The sequence below is a fragment of the Catharus ustulatus genome, chromosome 1, assembly GCF_009819885.2.
Source record: "Catharus ustulatus isolate bCatUst1 chromosome 1, bCatUst1.pri.v2, whole genome shotgun sequence".
NCBI classification, from domain to species: Eukaryota; Metazoa; Chordata; class Aves; order Passeriformes; family Turdidae; genus Catharus; species Catharus ustulatus.
The window spans coordinates 141,312,460-141,321,774 of record NC_046221.1 but is presented as its reverse complement, the minus strand read 5'-3'; the positions used below and the strand labels follow the sequence as shown (position 1 = coordinate 141,321,774).

At 41.3% G+C, this 9,315-nt stretch overlaps 1 protein-coding gene across 1 annotated transcript in view; it reads left to right on the top strand.

Annotated features, from left to right (window-relative positions):
- The first annotated feature begins 844 nt into the window (after positions 1 to 844).
- Positions 845 to 9,315, top strand: part of DPYS (dihydropyrimidinase) — a 30,015-nt gene continuing 21,544 nt past the window's right edge. The window contains exons 1-4 of the mRNA XM_033066849.1: positions 845 to 1,175; positions 4,445 to 4,603; positions 6,817 to 6,996; positions 7,843 to 8,032. Coding sequence (XP_032922740.1) covers positions 906 to 1,175; positions 4,445 to 4,603; positions 6,817 to 6,996; positions 7,843 to 8,032 — 799 coding nt within the window. The 5' untranslated portion in view covers positions 845 to 905. The remainder of the gene's footprint in view (positions 1,176 to 4,444; positions 4,604 to 6,816; positions 6,997 to 7,842; positions 8,033 to 9,315) is intronic.

Here is a 9,315-nt window from a genome sequence, read left to right as displayed (position 1 = left end):
CAGCCCAGGATGGCCATGGTTGTGAGGGCAGTGTGGGGAGCATAGGCTGGGCCTGCCCTGGAGCTGGCCATGGTTGTGAGGGCAGTGTGGGGAGCATAGGCTGGGCCTGCAGGGTGGGCACAGCAGGGCCATGGGGCAGATGGAGCAGGGCATCAGAAACTGAAGTGTGATTTTCACGTGGGTGTTGGCACACACACCCCGGCTTCCCCCTCAGACCAAAGCTCAGTCCACGTAGTGTCATTGCAGGGGCAGGGGAGAGCTGTGTTTGGATCCTGAGGGTGGTGTGTCCCAAATCCTTTGAGAAACAGCTTGGGAGCAGTGCGGACCCCACCATCTCCACTGGTGGAAGGGTTCAACACTTGGATCACCAGAGCACTGCACTCTGCCTTTCCCTCTGCACAGGCTGAAGCACAGGCTGCCCTGACATGGCTGCAGAAGCTCAGGACACCCTTGGACTCTCTGGCTTCTTCTTGGCGAGCTCAGGTCACCCTTGGTTGCCTCAAATGTAGCTACAAAGAGCTTAGTTTACTTTTGGGCATCACAAGGTGATAAGAGAGCCACATTTTCAAAGTAACTCAGCAAGCTGCAAACCCCCAGGTGCCCAGGGCAGGCTGGAGTGAGTGCTGAGAACAGCCCAGACCCCTCAAAAGCCTGGCTCACTCTGTCCAGGCAGAGCTCGGAGCAGAAGGGGCCCAATGCCAGTGCTCTGCTCCCATCCGTGTCACTGGGCTGCAGGGAGGTGGGAGGTGGAGCTGCCCAGGGCAGAGGGGGCAGTTCCTCCAGAGTCTGTTTAAAGAGCATGGTGTGGTGTGTACTCAGGGCCATTTAGAGAGCTGCTGCTCTGGGAGGAGTGCTCTGAGGCAAGAGCAATTTCCTGAGCTGAGGCCTCACTCTCCCCTGCTGGCATGCCACCCCAAACCCAGGCTCGGCAGAGACTTTTGATCAAAGGGGGGAAAGTTGTGAATGATGACCTGTCTGTGGTGGCTGATGTGTACGTGGAAGATGGAGTGGTGCATCAGGTGGGACCAAACCTAAACCCGGAGCCTTCGACTGGACTTGTTGTGCTGGATGCGACCAACAAGCTGGTGATCCCTGGGGGCATTGATACTCACACGCACATGGAGTTCCCTTTTATGGGTAGCAGGTCAAAAGATGACTTCTACACTGGAACCAAGGTGGGTGCATATGTGCACATCTGTGTGTGCATCTGGGCTTTCTCAGAGAAGGATGTCAACTGGTTATCCAGTATTACTTCTGAAAGAGAGAATAGAGCGTGAATCAAGAATGGCCAATTGCTCCCGTCCCTTTGACTGGGACATTGTCAGAAAGCAGATGGGGTACTCAGCCCTCTACCAGAATGTTATTTGGGCTCCTTCAGAAGCCCAAATAACATTGTGATTGTGGGATCAAGTGGGGCAGGCATTTACCCCGGCTGTCAACATGCAGACTACAACCTGCTTTGGTACATGCATTAAGCTTCATACTTTTCTGAGCAAAGGTTAACTGAAGCAACAGTTTAATTCCCCAGTGCTGTTTGAGCACTTCTGCAGTAATCTGATCTTTCTCCTCTGTTAGCATGAGGGAATGCAGGCTTTTCTTCTGTTATTCACTTTGGTGTTTACTGTGTCTCTCAATGAGAGTCTACTTCAAATACACTTTATGAAAGTATCTAATTTCTCCCAGCTTTACATTTGGAGTGGGTTTTTTTCAACTTTTTAGCTGATCTTATTGTATTCCCTGCATATGAATAGTATATAAATTACTCATATTAACAGTATTGTTCATTATCTCCAAACAGTTTCCATAACCAAAATTTTCAAGGCACTTTTCTAAGAGTTTTATTGTGCAGACTGAAATGTTTTGTTCAGAGAAAGGATCACATTGCCCTACTTGCCTTGTCTGCTAGTCCTCATCTTCACAGAGACTGTTATACCCAGTTCCCCTCACAAGAGAACACAGAGACTGTTATACCCAGTTCCTCTCACAGGAGAAAAAGTAGAAAATTAGTTTTTAAGGTTTTCTGAATAACTTTGAGGTAGTTATAGGACAGGGAAGCTGCAAAATAGAGGCTGCATACACAAAACAGGATGTCAAGATAGTCACTTCAGTGCTTACAAGAAGATTCTAGATCCAGCTTAGCAATCAGATGTGAAAGTGTTGGATATTGTGAATGTTCTTAACTCAGGTCAAAGTGTGGAAAGTATTCAGACCAATTCACTGAAGGTCATCATCTGGCAAATATTTTGGCAAGAAATTCAGGGAGACAGAGTTGTATTCCAACTATTGTGAAATATGCTACAATGATTAGCTAAGATTTACCCATTCAGTTGAATAAGTAAAGGCATCTTTCTTTACAGATAGATGGGGGAAAAAGATGTCGGGAATAAAAAGAGACTTTGAGTGGAGTTGTGGAACCCATTACTTTTTTCCTTGAAATCTATAAATTTTCTTCAAATCCTGTTTAATAAATAAGTCAGTCTGTCTTGTTGAAAAATACTGGACAGTTCAAACAACTTTTCCTGGAGAAAATGTTTTGTTCAATTCATTAGATATTTGCAAATACTTGTGTCACTCTCCAAACTTCTCTTTTTGCAAAATATGCTGACATATTTACAATTATTCTTCTGATTTCTAAACGAACAGAAAGAAGAATGAGACTAATTGTTGTAGAAAAAGGAAGAGTAATACGGCATGAGGGACCTGGACAGGCTGGATAGATGGACCGAGTCCAACAATACAAGGTTTAACAAGTCCAAGTGCCATGTCCTGCACTTTGGCCACAACAACCCCCTGCAATGTTACAGGATGGGGACAGAGCAGCTGGACAATGCCCAGGCTGAAGGAGACCTGGGAGTGCTGGTTGACAACCAACTGAGCATGAAACAGTGTGTGCCCAGGTGGCCAAGAAGGCCAACAACATCCCGACCTGTATCACCAATAGTGTGGCCAGCAGGACCACAGCAGGGATTGGCCCCCTGTCCTGGGCACTGGTGAGGTCACACATCAAATCCTGCATCCAGTCCTGGGCCCCTCAATTCAGGAAGGCCATTGAGGTGCTCAAATGCATCCAGAGGAGGACAACAAGGCTGGTGAAGAGCCTGGAACACAGGGCCTGTGAGGAGCAGCTGAGGGAGCTGGGGCTGTTCAGCCTCAGGAGCTCAGGGGAGACCTCATTTCTCTCTACAGCTCCCTGAAAGGAGGGTGCAGTCGGGTGGGGTTTGGTCTCCCAGGCCACCAGCACAGCACAAGAGGACAGTCTTAATCTGCACCAGGAGAAGTTTAGACTGGACATTAGGAAAAATCTCTTCACAGAAAGAGTGATTTGGCATTGGAATGAGCTGCCCAGGGAGGTGGTGGAAGTCACCGTCCCTGGAGGTGTTTAAAAAAAGATGTGTCCCTCAGTGCCATGGTTTAGTTGATAACGTGGTGTTAGGTCATAGGTTGGAGTTCATCTCAAAGGTCCTTTCCAACCTAGTCAATTCTGTGATTCTCTGATCCTGTGAATTTGAATTATGCATCTTTTGATCTGAATTGGTTGTTACTGTTTTGCAAAGGGATGTTGTTCAGAGGAATAGATGGGATTTCTTTTGCTAATCTGGAAGAAAGCAACAGTTTCAACAAAGGCATTTCTGTATTGGATCAAGTTCTTTTTGCCAAGGATCTGGCATCTGAGTGACTTTTTCTCTCTTCGAAACAAGAAAAGTAATAATTCAGTTGTCCGTAAAGGAGAGTGGAAATTATTGGTTAAAAAGCAATTTCTGATCACCATTCATCTATTAAGTAAGGTGGTAGTTTATTTATTTACTTGACAACAATTATGTAGAGGATGTAAATTCCACATTCTATTTAAAACCCTCTGTGCAGTTTTACTAAATGGTATCCTGTTACTAATACAAATACACTTTTAAACACTTTAAAGTATTTCGGTGTTAGACAAGAGTTTGGGGATTTTCATTTTGTATTTTCAAACTCAATGGGATTTTTTGTTGTTGTTGTGTATTTGCCACTTAATACTTGCCTGTCACTAGGGCTTGCTTTTTCTGCCGCATAGATTCTGAGGAAACATGTCTCAAGTTGACTGTGCTCTTCTAATGCTCTTCTTCCTCAGTGATTCCACATATCTGAGTAAACTCACTGATGCATGAACACTACAGACACATCTCCAAATCGTTGATAAGTTTTTGTACACAAAAAGAAGTTTCTCCTTCAGCATTGAGAATTTCACTTGGACTTTCCTGAACGTGCTTTTAAAAACATTTTTCCCGAAGCAAATGAAATTAATCTCCATAGTCATTTTTCGAGTCTGGACTTTACTCAGGGGAACTTCTCAGTGGCTTTTGACTTTTCAGTGTATCCAGATTAACAGATATAAAAGGGAGTTGGAGAGGGTGAGAGGAAATTTACATTCTTTCTGATTGCTAAATATTAACTTTCTTCTTTTTAGGCAGCTATAGCAGGAGGAACCACTATGATCATCGACTTTGCCATCCCTCAGAAAGGTTGTTCTCTTACTGAAGCTTTTGATACATGGAAAAGCTGGGCAGACCCTAAAGTCTGCTGTGATTATTCATTGCATGTGGCAGTCACATGGTGGAGCAACAAGGTAGACACAAGAGCTGATTTAAATTCCATACATTTGTACCACACCGGCTTTGAATTAGTCTTCATCTGCTAAATATAACTTGCTGGTTACTGTTTCTGTGATTAAAAATAACATTTGAAATATCCCACACCCTTCTGAGAGTATATGTATTTGAAAAAAGTCTTCAGATAGTCTATATCTCTGCATAATACTGCACAAAGTTAAAGGTAGGGATTATGCAAGACCAGGACCAGGCAGGTTCAGAGAGGGAAGGAGGTGTTTACAATAATTTTGTCTTTTGTTGCTTGAACACTTGACATTTTATGCTTCTGATGAGTTTTGGTGGTTTTGGTTGTTTTGTGTTTCTTTTTTTGTTTTTAATAAGGGCATACCTGAAAAATATGGTATTTGACTTAATTTGTAGAGGAGGAGTCCTTTTCCTGGGTGACTGCAGTAATAGCCCCTCAAAGTAAAGCAGGACTGTAGCCAATATTATATTGAATATGAAATAATCTAAAAAACCTTTTTGAGTTTACATATGGGAGAATCACCTTTGTTGAATGAATGTTTGCTGATAGCCTGAAAGCTTTACTGATAATTTAATTTTTCAGGTGGTTGATATATATTGGAACGAGACCTATGTTTTACAAGATGACTTTGGCTTCTCAGAGAACTGTGCATCAGTACAGAGATATATGATATATTAAGTAAATTCCTATTTTATATATGAGTACTACTTCTAATTTTTAAATTCTAAACTATATGCATGAAAGCTTTCACTCTGCAAACAACACATCTTTGGTATTCTGTGTACTGAATGCTAAAATAGGCTGACCACAACTTCTAACTTAAGGCAAAGACATGGAATAAATTCTCCAATGAAATTTGAGCAATGTGCATTTGACACGGCCTCAGCAGACAATAGTGGAATTGTACTGACAAATCCAATAAAACTAGGGAGGTGTGAATCAATGAAATGTTCTAGTTTATATTAAGAATGTAACTATTTTTAAAGGCCAAGATTAAAAGAAATAGAAAGGTTGGGCATTTTGTAGCTGTAAAAGGCCTTAGTAAGGAGACTGATATCTCATGTCCATCTGATCAGCTCTCACCTTATCAGGATTTGAAGTATTAACTGAAAACATACATTCTTTACAATGCCTTCTGTTAGTTGTAGTAAATACTGAAGAGGATAAATTACATGCCTCTATATTTGTGCCAGAGCAGGGCCTTCTGTCAGGTATTTGTTTGATAATTCCCACTCAAGATGTGCTCCTGTCTGTCCTCTGGATAACTAAAAAAAAAAAAAAATTCCTGGAGTTTTAATATATCTTACCCTGCTTGGGAAGACCCAACCAGATTATTCGAGAGAAGATAAAAAATAATATTTTACTTTTTGAAAGTAATTCATCGCATGCAAATAGTAATAGCATTACAGATACATGTCAATTACTGTAACCATCATTTTACTGGGAAGGGAGAGCCGAAGTTACGTAAAATATGTTTTTAGCTAAACAGTCATGCAAGAAGCTTTGAGACTAGAATATGTGTCTTTCTTTCTTTCTTTCTTTCTTTCTTTCTTTCTTTCTTTCTTTCTTTCTTTCTTTTCTTTCTTTCTTTCTTTCTTTCGCTGGGCTTCATAGGCTCTAGCAGAAGCAGAGAATCCTAACAAGGAGTTAATAAAAGGGAAAAAAAAAAGAAAGAAGAAAAAAAATAACGGGCCTGCACTTAGCATTTTGGAGCTTCTTTGTTTGACAACAAAATGTCTCAAAAGGCTGCGTGGTGTATGTTGTTTAGAGTCGGGACAAAGCTCTAAAAGATGAAATATTTTTGTCATTGTGTTGTTTGCTAGAAGCTGCAGCCCATTGTAATACAGTTTCAAAAATCAGTTTTGGACAAAGGTTTATGTTGTGTAAGTTGGACTGTAGTATCAGAATGGGTGTTTTCAACATCAGGAGTTTTATTTGAAATTAAATTCTGCCTCATTACCTTTTGTAAAAAAGCATTCCCTCCTGCAATTAGCTTGTGCTTCCAATATTTGCACTGCAGTGCTACTCTTTTATATACTTTGAGAATCAATTTGATACAAGAATAGTCTAAGTCAGTCTTAAATATGTGACTTGGACTATTTGTACTGAACATATGTTTGATGGGTGAGTAAAGGCTCACCCTTCATACTTACAATTTCTTTATGCAGAATTATTAACGTAAAATATAATTGCTGTATTTTTCAGGTGAAGCAAGAAATGGAAAGTCTTGTCCAAAACAAAGGTGTCAACTCCTTCAAGATGTTTATGGCCTATAAAGATATATACATGGTCAATGATGAGGAGCTGTATGAAGCCTTTTCTTGCTGTAAGGAACTTGGGGCAGTTGCTCAAGTCCATGCGGAGAATGGGGAACTAATTGCACAGGTGCACATCTGACATTTTGTCCATCAAAGTCAGGAATATAGATGTTCCTAACCCTAGGTCACTCCAGACATAGTCAGCTAATGTAACAGAAGCAAATCCAGAAGTATGGAGAAAGCTTCACTTATTGAGCACAGAAATCTCAACATTCCTTTCTGGATAATTAGCTCACTTCATACTTGCTACTGCCACCTTAGTGCTGTGTGGAGGCACGGAGAGTTCTGAGGCCCTGAGGGTGTAACTACGCTGGTTGTACTCGACACCAGTGATAACTTGAGTGGCCGTAATAGCACAGTTTCTTCAACTGTTCCAGTCAACAATGCTTTGACTCTGCTCCGGGTCCTGTAAGGGAAATTAATTCATTGCTAAATAATCTCAAATCAGCAAATCTTCAATTCCTGGAACAGAGCAAGGACAAAACCTTCTGCCTCTTAAAACCTTGGAGTTTTCAGAGGCTCTGGGTATGCATCTTTGTACTTAGTAAGGATTTTTCCTTTTTTTCTCTTCAAAGAGGGTTAGTAGTGTCATTGGACATCATTAGCCATGATATTGAAGTGTACATATTGAGAGGGGGTAGGGTTTTCAAGAGCAGTGATTCAATCCTGCAAGCCACTGAAGTGCATTCTCTGAATTTACTTAGGTATTCTGAGACGTGAGTTTATTGAGAGATGTATTAGATTTCAGATAAAACTACAGTAACTTATTTTGGAAAAAAATCGTAACTGCCTAGTTATTTTTTTCCTTGAACTGGCTGCAATAGCTGTTTCAAAATCCATTTGACTGACAGCATGCTCATGACACCATAGATACACTTTAAGGGACTCTTACATGCTTTCATGTGGTCTTCAGGGTGCAAAGAAGATGCTGGCAATGGGAATAACTGGCCCTGAGGGTCATGAACTGTGTCGTCCTGAAGAAGTGGAAGCTGAAGCCACACAAAGAGCAATTACCATTGCAAATGCTGTAAACTGCCCCCTTTATGTAGTCCATGTAATGAGCAAATCTTCAGCAAAGGTGATAAGTAATGCACGAAGAGAAGGTAAAAGCCTAATTCTTATATGCTCAGACAATGGCACTGGGGGAAGGGTCATGGAAAACCAAACACAACATTGCTGTCTTACTTTTCATGAGTACCATAAGCCTCAGATCATGGGTAAATTCTTGCAGTGTCTAAACTCTGTGTGTGTGTGTGTGTGTGTGTGTGTGTGTGTGTGTGTATTTGTGTTGTTGGACACGAGGGAAGTAGTGTGGTAGTGTGGAAGAACAGCAACCAGAATTGGGACTTTCCCTTCTCCCCAGAGCAAATTTTTTTTCTTTGTACTGTACCTTCAAGGTCAAAGTGATGGTCAGGACAGCATTATTGCATTAAAAATTATGTGACCAGTTCTAGACAATAAATAGTCTACTGTTCTCCTCTCTTGAGTTTGTCTGCAAGACTTTACCAGATATCTTGATAAGGAATTCTGTAACAGAGACTACACCATATTGTCACAGACAGTGCCATGATGTGACCATGACTCCTATTAAGTGGGCACTTAAAAGTCACTGTGAAGAGGGCAGTGTCTGAAAACCTTGATTCCCACCAGTGCAGGGTGTTCAGGTTTGCACTGCAGTGTTCACAAATAATCTGGTCAGCCAAAGGGGCCTGACTTTCCTGGCCATCTGTTAGGCAGACTAGAAACAGTGTGAAGGCTGTAGGTATTCAGGATGTTTTTTCCCCTCATCTGTAAGTTCATACAGAGCAGCACATGGAACAACAGCACTGTGAGGAAACATTATCAAGGTGGAAGGAGCAGGACAGGAACCCAAGATTTGGAGGACCTAAAATTATCTATCCTCATTATCTTTTTACATCTTTTTTTACTATGTTTTTACGTATTTTGCATTTACAGATTGTTTTCACCTGACTTGGTATGAATTTCATACAGACCTCAGCTTCCCTATTTCTTGTCATTAGATAATGCCCACACAGGGGGCATAGATAGCCTGCATTAAAATGTAGAGTATGAGATGGTGTTAAAGCAGTGTTGTGTCATTGATTGTGCTAATACAGATGGATATGTTTATGCACAATATGTATGACCATGACTTCTAGTAAGACTTTGCAGTAATTCAAGACTGTGTAAGAATTTACCAGAATATATTTTATTGGCACATCTTTTTGTACTGTGCTATATTGGATTCCTCCACTAGATGCCAGTGCTGCCAGGAATGAGGATTATATCCATCAGTTGTTTGTACATTCACAGGTGTCGTGTGAACAGTAACTACAAAAAGCTATGACAACAGTTTAAACAACCAGATTAAAGATGAAACACTGGC